The sequence below is a fragment of the Nycticebus coucang genome, chromosome 11 (genome assembly GCF_027406575.1).
Source record: "Nycticebus coucang isolate mNycCou1 chromosome 11, mNycCou1.pri, whole genome shotgun sequence".
Lineage (NCBI taxonomy): Eukaryota > Metazoa > Chordata > Mammalia > Primates > Lorisidae > Nycticebus > Nycticebus coucang.
Genome location: NC_069790.1, coordinates 70,760,540 through 70,779,825, shown reverse-complemented (window position 1 = coordinate 70,779,825; position 19,286 = coordinate 70,760,540). Strand labels below are relative to the sequence as shown.

The 19,286-nt window shown below is 33.4% G+C and overlaps 1 protein-coding gene across 1 annotated transcript in view; it reads left to right on the top strand.

Moving 5' to 3' along the window:
• The window catches only part of LOC128598330 (platelet glycoprotein 4-like), a 53,274-nt gene extending 39,442 nt beyond the window's left edge, over positions 1-13,832 (top strand). The window contains exons 4-10 of the mRNA XM_053608700.1: positions 2,960-3,139; positions 4,814-4,905; positions 6,821-6,867; positions 10,313-10,382; positions 11,684-11,871; positions 12,620-12,738; positions 13,755-13,832. Of these exons, the coding sequence (XP_053464675.1) occupies positions 2,960-3,139; positions 4,814-4,905; positions 6,821-6,867; positions 10,313-10,382; positions 11,684-11,871; positions 12,620-12,738; positions 13,755-13,832 (774 nt within the window). The remainder of the gene's footprint in view (positions 1-2,959; positions 3,140-4,813; positions 4,906-6,820; positions 6,868-10,312; positions 10,383-11,683; positions 11,872-12,619; positions 12,739-13,754) is intronic.
• Positions 13,833-19,286: the final 5,454 nt, after the last annotated feature.

Genomic DNA, 19,286 nt, shown 5'->3' with positions numbered 1-19,286 from the left:
GGAACAAAGATGATAGCAGTTTCTCTGAGCAAGCATATCAGCTCCTATTGTTTCTATAATCATTGACTTTAAGGTCTGAGAAGTCTTGAGAAATCTGGAACCTGAACCTTGTGTTGGGGAAGCCTCCAACAGAGAGATTGTTGGGGGGAGAAGGGGTTAATCACACTAGTTCACTGTGAAGTAAAATGCCACTGACATCAATCTCCTCTGAAGAATTGGTGAGAGAGAGGCATTTTCCTCTCATCACCACCACAGAGGGTCTTCCTCTGCGATAAGGAATATAAGTGTCCTACCCACATTCCAGGGCTTGAGCTGTTCCCTTGACCTCTGTCCCAGCCAAATACAAATCTCCATAATGGATATTTGCTTTCACATTTTACTGGTCAGGAAATAGCCTAATTAATGTATCTTTCCAGGCCTTGCCACAGCATCTTCTGTGGCTAATATTTTCTTTGGAGTGCCCACACACCCAGCAGGGATGTTTGTAAGCTATCCCAAATAAGCCAGAGTTCTAGGAAAAGCAGGAAACTTGCTCAGATAAGAAATTTAATAGTGGCTGGTTTAAAGGTAAACTAGCTGACTTTTCTTTGTTCTGCCTCACTCAGCTTACTTTTTAATTTTCTCTTTTCCTGGGGGTGTTTTCCCTTGTCAAGAATGGGGTCTTTGGTCCTCATTCTGCCTGCAGTTTTTTTCCCCTTCAGGGATACCTATAATTCATATGTTTGAAGGCTTCATAAAGTCCTATAATTCTCTAAGTGAATGCTCTTTTTCTTTTTCCTTTTCTGCCTTTTTAAATGTCTGAGTTAGCTCAAGAGCCTTATCTTATAGCTCTGAGAATCTTCCTTCTCCGTGGTCTAACCTATTACTGAAACTTTCTCCAAGATCATTAAGTTCCCTGATTGACTTCTTCAATTCTTTAAGCTCTGATATATCCTTTCTAATTTATGTCTTTCATATATTATTTGGGTTCATTTTTGGATTTTTTTTCCACTTTCCTTTCAGTTCATTGTTTTTGTCATCCACATTTTAAATTCCTTTCTGTTATTTCCATGATTTCTTTATAGGTGGAATCCTTGGCAGGAGCTTACTCTGATCTCTTGCATGGGTGGGAGATATGTTCTGGTTTTATGTTGCCAGAATTTTTCTGTTGATTTATCCTCATGTGTGTTTTCCTCTTGTTCACTTCCTTCTCCTACTTTTTCCTCTCTCTTCCTCCTTCACTTCAAATTACCTTGTCTCTGTGGTTAGGTGTTGATGTGTCCTTTGGACACTCTACCAAAAGGAAGAGTAGATTGAAGAGTGAGAAGGGAGAAAGGAAAACAAAATATAGAGAAAAAATAGAGAAAGGAATAAAATGAAAAAAAGGAGTGAAGGGCAGAAAGAGAGAACAGAAGAAATAGTGGTGTTCAGCAGTGTGCTTTTACCCACATCCATAATGCCAGTGTTCTGTGGGAATGGGCTGGGTGGGTCCCTTGAAGTCAGGAGATCCTTACCAGCCTGAGCAAAAACAGGACACCACCTCCACCAAATACAGAAAACATCAGCAGTATGTTGGATTGGATACTTACTAATACCATCTCTTCAAAGGCCATAGCTGTTGGATCCCAGCCCAGGCCACAGATTGAGGCTCTGCCTCTTTAATAGAACACAGAATGAAATAGAATAAAATAGATGAGAAAAGGAAAATAATAGATTGGAAAATTTTAAAATATAATTATATAAGATATTTTAAAAGGGGGAATATCGTAGTTGTTGTTTGAGAAGTTTGTATATGGGAAAAATGAGAAAAGTAGAAAAATTTCTACCAAAAGAGAAAAATAAAAAAGAAAGAATAAAAGGGGCTGAAAAACTGTAGCAATAATGGAACTTTTGCTGTTGAACAAAGTAAAAATTAAAAAGTAAAAATCCAACAAAACTAATAAACAAATTGAAATATATAAATTTATCTCTATCTATCTATCTATCACCTGGACACCAGTTTGTCCTCTAAGAAGATACAGAAAAAGAGAAATGGGTATACAATATTATATATTGCCTGGACACCAATTGGTACTGTGGAGTTAGGAGATATAAAACAAAAGCATGCTGATTTTGCTGTATAAGATGGGGGCAGGAAGCTACTATCTAGATTTTGAGGAAATCTGGTTCTGTTTTCCTGATTTATTTGTCCTCCATCAGGGCTTGGTGACTTGGCTAGCATTTAATCCCTACAGGGTTGGAAGTCGAAGCTCTTCACAGACCTCTTTGGAGACACACCTTGACCCTCCATAATATGCCCCTTGCCACAAAGTGGTTTTTCTTTATGTGGGTGAGCCACTCAACTCTCCCCAAAGCTGGCTGCCCAAGCTCAGCAGACACGCCAGAGCCACCCACACACTAGGACCCTGTGGACTGTTCCTGCCAGGTGGCCTTCCAAAAATGGCAGCACATTGCTATTAGCTGAGCTGATAAGAGTTCCACCCCACCCAGTGGTTCATTCCCAGCCACTGGGCACTATTCAAGTTCACTCACTCACTTAAGTCCTTCCAAGATAGCTCTGTTGAGCACACAAGTCCAAAAATAAACTGTAGGGCAGGCCCTCTCTGTCTCTAGCCCTCCACTGGAGGGCCAGCCAGTCTCTATCGATGCTTAGGCACTTGTCTTCTATGTCAGTTTTCCACTGCTTCTGATCACTTTATTGGCTCCTGCAGTCCCCTGTTGCTTCACTGTGCCCCCAGAGTAATGTTTCTGGACAGGACACCCCAGCAACAGGTAGGTGGAGTCCTCTCTCTCTTGTCTCACCATGAATGGCTGCCAAGCAGATTGCTTTAGCAAGCCAACTTGCTCCACATTCTTAGCTGCAATTTTAAAGATGTAGTTTTTTAATTTTTATTAAACTTAATTTTATAATTTAATCCATTTATTAGTTAAAATATGATATTTTGGTGTCTTAAACAGTGATTTGATTTTGTTTTTGTAGGCTGCACCCCATATCTATCAGAATTCATTTGTTCAAATGGTACTCAATACACTTATCAATAAGTCAAAATCTTCTATGTTCCAAAGAAGAACTTTGAAAGAACTGTTATGGGGCTATACGGATCCATTTTTGAGTTTGGTTCCATACCCTATCCCTACCACAGTTGGTGTGTTTTATCCTGTAAGTACCAAATATAAATGGCAATATTGTTGTATTCCAATTAGATAAATGACATGGCATTGGCCAAGCATAATTTTATCATTTAGTGTGTTAGCCCTACTGCTGATCTGGAGATACATATCTGACATGTATCCTACCTTTGTAAAAAAAAGTCCACATCACAGATGGCTTAAACTTTCCCAGTTAGAAAACTCATCTGAATTTTAAAATCATGTTCAAAATAAAAACTGAGGTAGTATGACTCAATGCAAAATAAATAACACCTATTCAGTCCATTTGCACTAAACTGAGGGACCTGGGGAACAAACACCAGCAAGCTCTGCACATGGAGAGACAAGGGCACGGCCCCCTCCAATGTTCCTCACTGGCTTTTATTGAAATCTCATTCATGAGAAAATAAAGCACAGCAGAAAGCTTCAAAGACAGAATAAAGGTTAAAAAACAAGTTTATCTTGAATTGTATGATTGAACTCTTAACACATTCTGTTTACTGCACTTCTGTTCTGCTTTTTTCTTATCACTGCTAAATATGACTTAGGACTAAGACAGTACGCTTTATCTAGTGAGTATTGTTTTTAATACTCAGGACCAGAAGCAATGTTTGTCTTTTTCCAAGATTACTCTGTCCCTAGTGTATAGCACTTTTAACCCTATGCTCTATCCTACAAGATATAATCAGATTTCCACTCTCTTATCAATAATGCAATTTGACTAAAATTAACTAACTTGTAAGCTAGTATGTAAATCATTGAACAGTATTTTTGGCTTTGATTTCCCTTCTTCCATAAGCAAGTCAATAACATATTTTTATTTATATTAAATGTGTTCATTCTATCATTTTCTCTCCTCTAGTTCTTTGTAAAATGTTTGTAAAATAAATTTACAAATTTATTTTAGTTTATATTAAATTAGCTTAGCTTAAATTTGGACAACTTAATGAGACTAAATCAATAGGCCTCTTTTTAATGGAATTTTTTAAAAATAATTACCAGTAGTCCACTAATATCATGAAATGGTACATTTAGTTATAGCTTATTGTTTTGAAATACAAATTTGATAAGCTATTGAATTGGAATTTTGACTATGACTTCATTTGGCACTATATAAGAATAGTTATATTCTGCAGCTCATTGTTTTATTTTTCTTCTTAATAATGTTTACGGTTACAACATTATATATCAATTCAATATAAATATAGAAAGCCTTCAGGAATCAAACATTCAGTAATTATTTAAATCCAATACTCATAACAATTTATTTGTCAAATTTTTAATTTTACATGTCTAATTCTTATTTTGGTAAACACTTAAAGATCATAGCACTTAGAAAATATTTATAAGTCATTGCTCTTATAGGTTTTGGTCAATGTCTCTTATCCTCAATATAAGGAGTACAACGAGTAAAATGACTTATTGGCTTACTTATTACAAAGAATACTGGAGTTTGGGTCATGTCAACTTCTGATAATTATTTCAGCATTTAGCACTTATTTCTAGGAGCCTTTTATGGGTGTATCCATTATAACATTTTAGCCAAGAATTTTAAAACTTATTGCGTATAAATTTCAAGTTATGTAGAGTATTTATAAATAGGCAGTATCCAGAAAATGTGAAAGGGATTTATGAAAAATGTGAATTGTTTTAGGAGTAACTTTCCTTCTACTTATCTTTTTAGTACAACAACACTGCAGATGGAGTTTATAAAATTTTCAGTGGAAAGGATGACATAAGCAAGATTGCCATAATTGAGACTTACAAAGGTAAAAAGTAAGTATTTGAGTGTAGCATGTGTGTTACTAGGGTAACTCTAAGGCAGTAGTAGTGTTTAACAACTAGTAAATCACAGGCACCAACCTATGCCAAACAGTTGTTTTCTCTGAGCTCTGGACACTCCTGTTCTGAAAGGCATCAACACTTAAGTTTTGCCAGTTGGCATGTTCACACCAGTGAATAGCTGCTGAATATCAACCCCATTTTATGGTTTGGTTTACCTTTATGTGCAAATCCAAAGGGAATATTTTCATCTTTGCTGAGTATCCACCATTTACAGTACACCCATACCATTAGATACCAACAGATGAAAAGAAAATCAATATATCAACTAATTGTCTAGTAGGTAGAAACATTTTTTTTTTACTTTTGTAATTGAGTATATCAAATAAAATTGTGTATTCCAGCAACATGACCTAAATGTGTCTATAAAGATGGAAGTTTAATGAATCCAGATGATTGCTTTCATGACTTCTCTCTGCAATTGCTCTTAAAATAATTATCTATATTGATAACTCAGTTTTAACCTTTATGAATGCAAAAGTGAAACAAGTATTTTAAGTAGAATTATATAGAAAATGTGAAAATAAAGAATACACCATGTTTAAAATGATGGAAGCCATTATTTACTTTCTTTGTAAAGCCATTATTTACTTTCCTAGTTTGCCTGTTAATCTGAAGGATTAATAATTTATTGTATGTATAAAAAAAGAACTCCAGTAAATATAATTGGCAAAAGCCTTTTCTTTAAAGTTAATTACTCATTAGAATAGTTATTTCCTGAAAAAATATAATCAAAACTAAAAGAAATTAAATGTTTTATTAGCATAAGTATCTGCTGCCTCACACCGAGTCTTTACCTAATAATTGCATATAAGAATTAAATATTAACTAGTAGAATATTTTTTCTTCTAAAGAGTCCATACATACTTATTTTTATAGAAAAGTGAAGTGGAGAAAAACAAGTGTTCATTTCAGAGGAAATCACATCAATTTTTTATGCTGGAGAACAGTGAGCATTTTACTCCATTTCAATATTACAGGGGTTTTAAGGTGAATTGCTAATTACTTCTAATTAGAATATGAATTTCACACCCTTTAAGATTGTGATAACATTGGTTTAATTCATCCTAGCAAGACTTAGCATGACTGACAGTTTATTCTATTTAAAACATAAACAACAGCTTGTGTTGACATGACCCTGGATAATGATAGGAGTGGAAAAAACAGCTTTTCTATCATCAAAAAGGGGTTAAAGATGTAGAAAAACAATTAGTACTATTTTTGTGTGTCTAGGTATAGTATACAACTTATTTATATACCAGTGTACAAATAATGAAGTCTGTCCTAATTTAATGCCAATCCATGCAATAATCAAAAAGGGGAAAATTATATGTAAAATGGTTGATTATCAACATGTTTTGAATCTGTATTGATCTAAATTTCAGCTTTGCTCTTTCTTCCCTCCCACTCCCCTGGTCTTCTTTATACTGACCTTACATCTTCAACACACTTAACACTTTTCTTCTATTCTCATATCACTGAATGATTCATTTCACATATTGGAAAGAAAAGAAAATCTTTCCTAAGTAGAGATCTAAGTTTCTGATAAATGTTTTTAAATATTTTTAATCACAAGTTATTTCTAATCTTAGCATAGCACTTGGCAGTTTTTGTTTTGTGATTTAGCAACTTAAAAGTATGAGGCACTTAATTTATTGCAATAAGAAAAAATATTTTGAAAAACATGAACTAAATTAATTAAAACATTTCTTAAACTTGGTACTTGCCATATTTAATCTTCATTATATGAGTAGATGTATTGAATCATAATTTTTAAAAAAAGGTATTCTAAGAAAGGTGCTCTTAAAAAGAGAATGGTTAGTTCATTTTCTTTCTTTTTATTCTTAAGGAATCTCTTCTATTGGGAAAGTTATTGTGACATGATTAATGGTACAGGTAAGGACATTTGTTTTGTGGTAATAACAACAATGAATCTACCTCACCTTCTTTTACAAATTCATCGTCATACCAACAGTGTTCTGAAAGTTAAGCATGTGAGTTTACTTGTTTTATAGCCCTACTTCATAATTCAGACTATTTTTTATATAGGCTTGGTAAACATTTGATGTGATAGGATTCTGAATATTAACAAAAACAAATTATCTCTCAGTGCATTACTAGGAAAATGTGCTTTGTAAAAACTTAATGAATTGCCATTTTGGCAACAGAAATAACTGTTAAAAAGAAAAACTTGGAGAAGTAGTTGCTATTTAAACATTGTGTAAATATGATAGGTATAACCACTTAGAATTGAAAGAAATAAAAAATTAAGATTACTAAGGAAAACACATTGATACCAACCCAAAAAGAATCTGGCCTAGGTCTGGTTACTCACTGCATAGAAAGACAGTTATAGAGGCAACAAGAATTGCCAAGGGAGAAAGGAATTTTTAATACAAAAATCTGCTAGTCTGGAGAAGGTGAGAAGTCTCAAATCCATCTCTTGAATAATGAAGTGTACAGATTATTTAACTAGGGGCTCTATGCATTGGAGCAGGTTAGTAGGGGTGGTGAGTATTGGCGTCAGGAAGTCTGTGCAGAAGGCTTCAGAATCTCAACTCTTTTTGCCTCACACAAATTCTGTAATTTGGGGGAAGACAACTAAAAAACATTAGGAGTTATTGTTACAGTGTTCTGGTCATCAAGTTACTGGACTGAGAGTCTAACACGTGAGAGGGAGGAGATTACAAAAAAATATACAGAGATCATGGAAATGTGTTCATACAGCTAGTTACAATACTTCTGAGGTTTAAAGCCAAGGTAGAATCAGTGCAATTATAAGACAGAACCATCTATTTTAGATAAGATGGTCGGAATGAGAGAGAATCAAAAAAGAATAGATATTTCTTATATCTATGTATCCATGAAAAATTATACATATATATATATATATATATATATAAAATAAGCATTCTAAATTTGAATCGGGGGGGAAGAACTGTAAACTTAGATTTAGGGTACAGTTAGATCTGGCTTATTATTCTCCTAGAAGAATAGGAAAATACATGTATACCTATCAATTTGAGAATTAAGATTTTAGAAAGCAGTGGGAATCAAATACCGTGAGGTAATTAAAATTAAGAACTACTAAGGAACAGATGTCTGAAGTCTACAAAGTTGGTCATAGAATATCCTGGAAGGATATAAAACAGATAGAAAATTAAAAGAATCACAGAGAATGTTTGGTTTTCCAAAGATATGATTGCATTGTGTATTCTTATCTAACAGTCTTGTAGAAATAAAAAATAAGCAGCAAAAAACACTATTGGATTTGCTTTGCAGGGTTTTGAGCTACATGGGGGTGAGGAATGAAGAAATTCCTTTCTAAGTAAAGCATTTCTGGAAATTAATTTTCATTTCATTAGTAATTACATTACTAACTCTAGTAATTACGACTAAAATACTTAGTCCTTAGACAGACTTGGTGGGGGGGAATGCTGTGTTGCTCTTAAAACAGTAGAAGATTCTCTGGGGTTAAGGGGGAAAAGAAAAGCATCAAACAATTTTACTCAAAGTTAGGAAGTAGATTTTAAAAGAGGCTTAGCTTAATAATAGTATAAATACACATGCATGAAGAATGAAGTTAAAAATATCTAAGAAGAAAATAGAAATAATACAAGCCAGGTACAGAAGGCAGTAGATCAGGACAGAGTACGTTTCCTGTCTGAGATTCTTAGTGATAGGACGAGGACAAAGACCAATGAATGATTCCAGTGTATATTCATCATGATTCAGAAGTGACTCCCATACTTTTAATAAATTAGAAAAGACATAAAATGCAAGTATTGATATACATTCAGAATGTTCCTTTTGGGGTAGGGAGAGACTCTCCTGTGATCATTGCCCCTGGTAATTTCTTGGTATAATTATGGCATAGTGTTCAATGATCTGATAATGATTTTTTTAAGTTCTTCAAGGTATTTAATTGCTAAGGTACTTGAAAGGCAGCTGTAGGCAATGCTTATACAAGGACTTTTGTAGGGGATTTTCCAACTATCTCAGTAGCAGGATCGATCAGGGAATAAAACCACACATGTCGTGTTATATTTCACTTCTTACAAGAATGTGACTGATAAGGACACAAAGTAGACACACAAGAAAAAGAGCCTAGAATATGCCACTTTAAACAAGCACATTTAGTAGTAGCTCATAAAAAATATTTGCATATTATCAATTGGTGATATTCATTTGAGGAGCTGACTGGTTATTTTTTTATATATACAATGCGTATCAAGGATTATAGCTAAAGTAGAAGGCAATAAATGACATTTAGAATTTTGTGTTTTCAAAACATCTTCAGGAAACTGTTTAGTGGATAAGCTTAAATCATTTTATAAATATTAATCACTTTTAGGTCAGATAAAAATAAAAACAATGTGGATATGCTAGGGGTTCTAAATGAACTCCATGGTACTCCTGGGGCAGAGCATTTCAAAAACACAGTTACAGCTTTAACATTGACTCTTTAAAAGTTTTTTATACTAGGGAATGTGCATAGGGCACCAATGTTGTGGAATATGGTGATGCTAGATACATGGAGCTGTAAAGCACTTGATCTGTGGCTATTACGAACTGAAATGTGCTCTAAGTATAAAATGCACACTAGATTTTGAGAATGCACAATATCCTAATATTTTTATTACTTTTATGTTGAAATTATGTTTTAGCTGTGGTTTATGTATACCATGGAGTACTTACTATTCAGCCATAGGAAAAGATGGAGACGTTACATCTTTTGTGTTTACCTGGATGTAGTTGAAACACATACTTCTTAGTAAAGTATTTCAAGAATGGAAAAAACATATATCCAATGTACTCCTACTAATAGGAAACCAATTTATAAACAACTACCTACCCACACAAAATAAAACATGCAAGTGTAGTGTAGGGAGGAGGAGAGGAGACATGGAAGATGGGTGGGGGAGGAAAGAGGGAGATGGGTGGTCTCCCCAAATGTGCATAATGAGAGTGTTCAGCAAGCCCACTGAGTGAAAGGCTCAACCATTGCCTGAACTTTACCTTAGAAATGAAAACAATGTAACCTGAATATTTTTACCCTCAGATTAATCTGAAATTTTAAAAAATAATGTTTTAGAAGTATAGAAGTATAGAAGTATTATATATGCACAAGTATTATATTGTGCATTCTCATACTTCTATATTAGTATAGAAGTATTATATTGAAAAGAGCTATTACTTTTCAAATGTGGCTGCCATGTAAATTTTAAGTTATTTAGGTGGTTTAAATTGTTTTTCTATTGACCATGTTGAAATAGACATTTCTAGATTTTTTTCTAGAATACATCTCTAATCACTTGCTGCTGGCTTGAATTTTCAACAGATGGAGCCTCGTTTCCACCTTTTCTTGAGAAGACCAGGGTATTATACATCTTTTTCCCTGATGTTTGCAGGTAAGACAAAGACATTGAAGTATGTCTATGATTCTGATCTTTTTTCTTCCTAGTACCAGTTAGGGAAATTTCTGGGTTTCTTAAGAATAAATGCAATAATATAGACTTCATAATGTTCACTTACTTTTTATTATTATTATTATTTTTTTTTTGTAGAGACAGAGAGTCTCACTTTATGGCCCTTGGTAGAGTGCCGTGGCCTCACACAGCTCACAGCAACCTCTAACTCTTGGGCTTAAGCGATTCTCTTGCCTCAGCCTCCCGAGTAGCTGGGACTACAGGCGCCCGCCACAACACCCGGCTATTTTTTTTTTTTGGTTGCAGTTCAGCCGGGGCCGGATTTGAACCCGCCACCCTCAGCATATGGGGCCGGCGCCCTACCAACTGAGCCACAGGCACCGCCCTGTTCACGTACTTTTTGCAAACCATTTTCTACACCTTTTTTTTTTTTTTTTATAAAGTAAATCATTTTCTTTGTCATTTCTGAGCAGGAGCTAGTTTGCCCTTCTTTTACAAATAGTCTGTTTAAGTCTACAAGGGCATGCACAGTCTTTCTAAAGATGTCCAGAGAAGATAATGGAAATGTCACAGAATTGTGAAAATTGACATGCTCTAATCAAATTGGGGGCAGGGAGCCAAACAGCTACCTCAAAATTATTAGCGCCTTTATCACTACACCAGAGACCCAGCACTATCACTAAGGACTGACTGGGGCAAGCATTTACAGTCCCTGAATCTTTTCCTAATGTAGAAAACTGACAAGTGTGGCATTTCCACATATATGAACATCCAGGGATTTGAAGAAATATGCATTAGGCCCTAGAACATTGCCTAGGTCACAGTGGAGACTTGGTAGGTGACAGAGGTGAACAGAGTTTGTGTCGAGCCCTCACAGACTTCAGCAAGTGCCCAGCCTTTCGTTTCAGGATTAAGTCATAAAAGACAGAAATTTTATTTTTATTTCATTTAATCTAGGCACAAAGGAATTGAGAAGAGTCAGAAATATTTAACCTGTAGCAGAAATTGACTAAAGGTGTGACTTCTGTATAAATATTCATAAGAGAGCTCATAAGCTTAGAAACTTTCAAAAACAGAGGTACAAATAGTTCTAAATCAGGTATGAGTTCTGGTGTGTATTTAAATTTCCCAATAATTTTTTGGCTTGAATTAAATAAAGATTTAAAATTCTAACTGCAGAACCCAAGTTTTCTATGTTAAAGTAAGAATATGAAAAAAAAAAAAAAAATCTCCAGAATCTAATTGAGGTTCCTGGAATGCAGCTCTTGTTTCTCTGTGTCCAGGTCAGTCTATGCTGTATTTGAAGCCGACGTTGATCTGAAAGGAATCCCTGTGTATCGATTTGTTCTTCCATCCAACATCTTTGCACCCCCGCCTTTAAATCCAGAAAACTATTGTTTCTGCACAAAAAACTTTCTTTCTGAATATTGTATGTCCCATGGTGTGCTAGACATCAGCAAATGCAAAGAAGGTGAGTAAATAGTCTCAGTTCATAGTTCATGACATCATTTGCGATATTCTTTAGAATGGTTACTTTACCCAGCACTTAAAATTTAAAGTAATCAGGGAAAAAGATAAGGACAGTGGCCAAAAATTTGTGTTCAGTTTGTAGCGTTGTAAGTGTTACAAAATTTAGTTATCAGGTAAAACCATACTGGTATTTCCCAGTGCTGCTTGTAGAGTCAGAATAAAATGAAAATAATTTCTAAAACACTGTGAGTATCTCAAGTTATTCATTTGTCATTCATCTTTTTCCCTAGAAAGACTAAATATTTTCAATATGTCTACAAGAAGAAGTAACTTAATCTTCAAAATTTGGAGTCTGTTTTATCCTGCTTATATTAATCACGCCTAGGGAGGTGTTGATGAAAACTCTAATCCATTCTTAGTCTGTAGAAATATTACTACTTGAAACACGAACACATTTAGTTAAAACTTTATGTTTAGCAGCTAAATTTTACATGTTGGAAATTGACACCTAAGGGATATAGAATAGAGAACAACGAACTTGTTAGGAGTATGCAAAATTTTAATTTTGTACAATAGCGACCTGAAGTAATGATTCTCTCCCTTCTCTCCCCTTAGCTCTCATGTTTTTCAAAAACAGTATTGTATATTTTTACTTAAAAATATTTCTTTTCAAGGGAATATTTTTTGAGTAAAAAGTGAAATGAGGGAAGTTATTTGTCTCCCAGTTGACCCTTAAAACTTGTCTTCAGGAAAACCCGTGTACATTTCACTTCCTCATTTTCTACATGCAAGTCCTGATGTTTCAGAACCGATTGAAGGCTTAAATCCAAATGAGGAAGAACATAGGACATACTTGGATGTTGAACCTGTAAGCAAATATACTATTGATCTGCTTTGGTTGATATTTTTTTAAGAAATAATATTGAATGAAAAAAATCTCATTAGTTATACTTATTGCCCACTCTTATTGAATCGGGTTTTGTGTCAGTAAAAATTACATTCATGTCCTCATAGTGTTGTTTATGAAATGTAAAGAAAATGAAATTTTAATTTCAGCTCATGGAATTCTATAAGCATTTTTAATAAACGATAAAAACAATTCTAATTGGCTTTAAAGCTTTATATAAATTACAATTTTGTGCTTATACCTAACAATAGATATTGCTTTATAAGGAGTCATTGTATATTATGTGGAATTAAAGATTTTATAAGAAATTAGGGTATTATTTATTTTACTTTACATTAAGAAAGATATGTAGAATTGTTACAACATAATAAATTGTTTTTCTACTTTTTTTTATTTTTGCAGTTTTTGGCCAGGGCTGGCCAAAAACTGCATATGGGGCCAGTGCCCTACTCTGGCATATGGGGCCAGTGCCCTACTCCTTTGAGCCATAGGCGCCACCCTTGTTTTTCTATTTCTCTTTTCAAAAGTTAAATACAATTCCAGAATTTTGGCCATGTTTCAGTTTAAATAACAATAGTTAATGGTATTATAACTAAGGATATATGTATTCTGAATGAATATATGTTTGTCTATGTATGGTTCAGAAATTAAATGAACTACCTGAGCGCTTACATATTGTATGTGTTGTTATTTCATTAAAACCATTTTACATAAATCACAAATATAAAATGATGATATTAAGTTGGGCTAAAGAATTGTGTGTGTGCTTAGGCATATGTATCCACACATATAATGTAATTATATAGTTATGTATGTGATAGTTAAGAGGTCTAGTCAGTTAACTTCTACACATTATACAAGTATTCTGTTTTACTTTAAGTTCTGTATTCTTTCTCTTGTGCTGTAACAAGTTTTAGTTATTATAAAATAATGTTTTAAAAATAAGTTGGTAATTATTTCAGTTGTTCTCTTTTTAGATAACTGGATTCAGTTTACGATTTGCCAAACGGCTACAGGTCAACATATTGGTCAAGCCAGCAAAAAATATTGAGTGAGTCTCTTAAATAAGGTTATCTTTATACAATGTGTATAGTGTTTTCTTGTAAGAGTGTAAGTATGTCTGCAAAGGAGAAAAGAATATCAAATTTCAGCTTTTTTAGCATAACATCACTAAACTATGATCACTAAATGCTCATGACAACTTTCATCTTTAATATGTGATATTTGTTGAAATATTATTCACACATATACTGGAATGGTTTTTATCAGCATTTTTGCAAGCATTTCTTGTTTATTTAAGTGCCTACGTATTTCTGTAACTATGAATTTCTGTGCTTGGAAAAAGGTAAGTATAATTAAGAATCCGGATTTGAAAGATTTATTAAGAGCAAAAGAAGTGTGAGAACAGCTATGCTGAAGTTTGAAGGCTTCGTGACAGGTCACAGAATCAAAGAATGCACCAATTCTGAACATTTATTTATAATAGTAATTATATTTATGTATATTATAAACATTATAATATCAGTTTATACTTTTATAATTTTCGATGTATATTACAGAGTACTGAAGCATCTGAAGAAGAAATATATTGTGCCTATTCTCTGGCTTAATGAGGTCAGTATTTTAATCTAGTCACTCAAAAAACTTCTTTGTATATAATAAAATATATACAAATATATCAAAGCTTTTAATATTTCTAAAGAATGTACATTTGAAGTTGTATGTATAGATAAGACTACACCTACGTGAAAGAACCTAGTCATTTAGAAATATGACTGTGTTTTCAGTTTTTCTTTCTTGTAAATACTTCCTATCATGTAGCATTATCTTCAAAATGGATCTATTAAATATTTTTACATCCCATCGTGTTCGCCTTAGGGAGGAAGCACTTGCATGCAAGTGAATCAAGACTCAGGGAATACTATAGCACTAATAAAAGCCAACTATGCATATAAGGCCATTTAGAGTAAGCTAGGAAGTCTATCCTATTTCCTGACAGAGTATTTTTAGTGTAAAACATTGCATTGATTATCCACAGGAAGAGCAGATACGTTGAATGGGTCTTTAGAGCGAATGAAACTGTTGATCTTTGCTGTTTGTCTTTGGAAACATCTTTTGGATAATTGGGCAATTGTTTGAAGACAGTTCTGAAGATCAAATTAGTCCTAGCACAGTAAAAATTCTGGTATACAGCGTGTTTAAAGGGAGAGGGGTCATCTTTCACTCTCTAAATACTTGTCACTTATTGCCCCTTTGACATGCATAGGTAGTCCCATTGGCCCGTTGACTTGTCTTAAAGATTCTGATGAGTAAGACCTATATAGGTGTTAAGGATTATATGTATATATACTACTGTGTGTACACAAAATATATGAGTATATATGTGTATATATATATATATATATATATACACACACATACATATGTATGTGTGTGTGTGTGTATGATAGGATATTTTGAGTATTTTCTTCACTAATCTACCCAAATAATGCTAATTTTACAGACTGGCACCATTGGTGATGAGGAGGTAAAAATGTTCAAAGATAAAGTGACTGAGATAAAAAACTCATTTCGCCATTTAGGAATCATCTTACTCATTACTGGTGTGGTGATGTTTGCTGTTTTTATGATTTCATATTTTCTATACGCATTAAATATGTAAGTAAATACTATATATGTGTGTGCACATATATACATATATTGCTTAAATAACATTAATTTATATATTACTTGTTTCATTTCATCAAACAGGCATTTTTTACATTAGACCATAAATATTTCTGGACATAATTTAGTCAATCAATTTTGAATGAGCAAGCAAGACCTATAAATGTCAAGCAGATCACTAAATTGCATTTTTAATTCTTAGAATTATAAAATAAAAGATTTAATAATGACCTTTTCCAAGTTAGCTCAATAACTTATCTAAAATTTTAACTTATTCATTTCTCACTCCTATAGCTCATTAATTATTTAAAAGTCAGATAATTTAATATATCATTGACCAGGAAAGATTATATAAAATTAAATACCATTAATATGTGAAGAGATCGAAGCTAAAAGGGAAATTAAGCAAGCTAGAAATTAATGATGAAACCTAAAAACAAGAAAGAAAAACATACTATGTGAGAAACTAGTAAAGTGAAAATGAATTATAAAAACAGTGTTGTTGCATGTAGATACGCTGGCCATACATTTTCCAAATCCAGGATGTGTATGAACACCTGCTGAACCATTAAAAGGCTTGACCTAAAATTTAAATATGTCAGTGCAAATAAATAGAGAGAGTGCTCAACGCAGTAAAACAGAATCACTCAGAGTTTTGAGGGAAACAGAAGTAAACATGACAATATTTAAGAGTTCTGGCAAAATCATAAAAGGAGTTCAGGCCTCTGTGCTTTATGTACTAGTATTTCTGCCCCCCACCCCCACCCCTTAATAAACAGAAATGAATGTCTGACCTTTCCTCCTCTAAATGAAGGCATTTCTTTTGTTACCATGGATGACATTTGTCAGCTTATGGGAAATTTTTTCACTTTCTCCATCATTTCCATCAGTACTTCCTTTCTAGACTCTTGAAAAAAACAAAATACTCAACATAAATTAAAAAAGTATGCTTGCTATAAATATCACAAGTTCAAAACAACTCTTTTCTATATCCAGACTGGTGACCTTAAGCTGTTTTGTGTAGAAATTCAGAATCTGTCACTGACACTAGTAACTAACCTATATTGAGCTTTCACTATGTGCCAGTACCACATTTAACATTTTATGTGAATGAATCATATCATTTTATTCCTAATACAGTTTCATGAGTTTTCCATAGTCTGGATTCATTAGTATCTACTCTATCTTCTGGAGACATTCCATGAAATCAAATATTAATAGAAGCAAAATTGTTCATTACCAAAATATAAGTCAATTAAATTGATGATTTAAAAAAATAAGGTGGAATTTGGGGATAAATAATACCTGGGGGGGGGGTAAGATTTTTAGTTTGTATCTGAGAAGGCAATCCAATTTTTTGTTCTGATTATTTCTGCCACTACTTTCTGAAAAGGAGATGAAATAATTTTGTCTGCAATTTTTTTGGACAGAATGTTTTTAACATGATCACCTAATATATTCATATCTCAATAAATAAAGGAAATATCTCACTACCTTTAATACCTGCCCAATAGCAAGTTATGCTTAAAGATATTTACAAGGCCACTTATATAATAAAGAAAAATGATTATCCACTGAAAAGTAAAAAATACAAGAACAAAAACAGATTCTAGTTGGAAAACAGGCTTTTAAAAGGGGAGTACAAAAGTTATAAAATTTCTATAAGTATTATCATGCATTAAAATTGCATAATAAATTTCATCACTGCTTAATGATCCCTGGTTGTCAGTTTCCTTGGGTTTATATATAGCTAAATTATACATTTGACTTTTTAAGGAAAAATTACTGCCCTTTCTTTATAAGTAAAAAATATATATATATTCTTGATTTACTAGATTTAGAAGAATCACAGAATGTGTAGATTTCCTTCAACAAGCCTCAGTTATTAATAACGTAAATTCTTTGGGCATATTTGTGAACACTTGAAACGAAAATACAGGTATATAAGGTGGTGGAGCTAATGTGTGTTTTTTTTACTCTGTTCATCACAAGGAAAATAGGCCTAGTGGTCATTTTAGAGTATGTACCTTTAAATGGAAGGTGGTCCTGAAGGACGTGGAAATTCTAGTCTGGAGCAGATTTAATTGGCTACCATGGTTTGTGTGGTATATGCTGCTCTTGAGAATTATGAAACAGCCCTCTGTGTGTGCTTTTGAATGGGACTATGCATTGCCTTATTGGAGAAGTCCATTAGAGAATTTCTCTCTGAGACTGCAGCTTGAGAGATTAGGTTGAATAATAAAATGTGTATCTTAGATGCATTATATCTTGTATTGTTCCACTGCTTTCTGATATATTTCTTCTACTTTATAGGCAGTAAATGAATCTTTACCCCACTGCACCAGTTCTGTTCATACCTTCTATGGTATTTACAAAATGAAGATTTAATATGCTTTAATTTTACAAATTACACCTCATTTTTTGGTTGAAGAAATGCTGGCATTGTTTTCTTTTTTTGGCACTAAGTAATGGCATATTTCAAAAGGATTATCAAGAAAGCACCCAAATCAATTCTTTAGAAAAAACAAAGTCTTAAAAAGTGCCATTTCCACAATTGAATAGAGTTCATTTTCTTCATCTTGGCTAGAGCATGAAGCAATTGTTGTTGTTTGTTGTTCCAATTCAAAACTCAGTTCCATAATGGCAAATTCATCAGAGGAGTGGACATTCTTGTACCAAGTATACAAACATTGTACTTTTTCCTTTTGTGGCTCAAAAGTAGCTATATTTTAAATATTTGTGAAAATAAACACTTCTGCTAGATAAAAAGATTTGCCTTTTATGTCTGAATGTATTGGACTTCCATGTTTTATATCACTACTATAATTTATATTAGCCACTATTATCTACTCATAACTTATTTACATCTCATTCCTGTTTTCTTTACCCAACTATCCTCAGATCTCAATACCTTGTGTCTATACACTGCAAACATAGGCCATTCTACATATTTGTGAAGGGGAATTCATGTGACATCAGTAGGACAAATGAACATGTGTCTCAATCTTCCTTTTTTATTTAAGGGAAATCTGAAAGAATAATATCTGCATCTTCTGGAAACTTGTTAAGATTACAGAATCTCAGGCCTTACCTCAGAACTACTGAATCAGAATCGTTAGTTTAACAGGATCTTTAAGTGATTCATGGACACATGAAATTTTCCAGACTTCTGATTTAAGTCATATTGAAGTTTGACTAGCAGCTGTAACAGTTTTACTTGCCCTGTTCCTGGCATTACTTTTATTTATCAACAGAAAGATATTAGAGATCAAGGTTGTATAAGAATACTGAGATGAGAGGAAATTTATTAGATTTGAAAATGTTGCTCTAAGAATTTCACTAAGTTTTGTCATTTTCCCTGTTGAGCTTGTAAATAGCAATGATATTCTCAGATAGCAATAAAGCTAACCTATATGGAATAGTAGAATGTAAAATGGTAGTAACTTTATACTCCCTGGATTGGCTAAAATTGTGTTATTTGATCAACTGAACAATATTCATGATAAATATTCCTATTTACTGTATGTAAAGTAGGAAATAAGTTAGGGACAGATATTGTCTAGAATTTATCTGAAATGGAAGGAAATTAACCATCTGAGTATGAGGACTTTTCAAGATCCAGCAGTCTTACATATTAAATGAATTATGATGAAATAATAACGACAGAGTTTTACTATGGATGAAAACCCAAGTCCGATCGCTTGCTTGCTGCTTGTCTGCAGTGGTGTAATGAACAGGAGCAAAGGAGGAGACAAGGAAAGGAAGAATATAAAGAGTTCGTTCATGATGCAGAAAGCCTGCCCAATTCTGTCAGTGAATGAGGCTGCTCTGGAAGAAAGCTG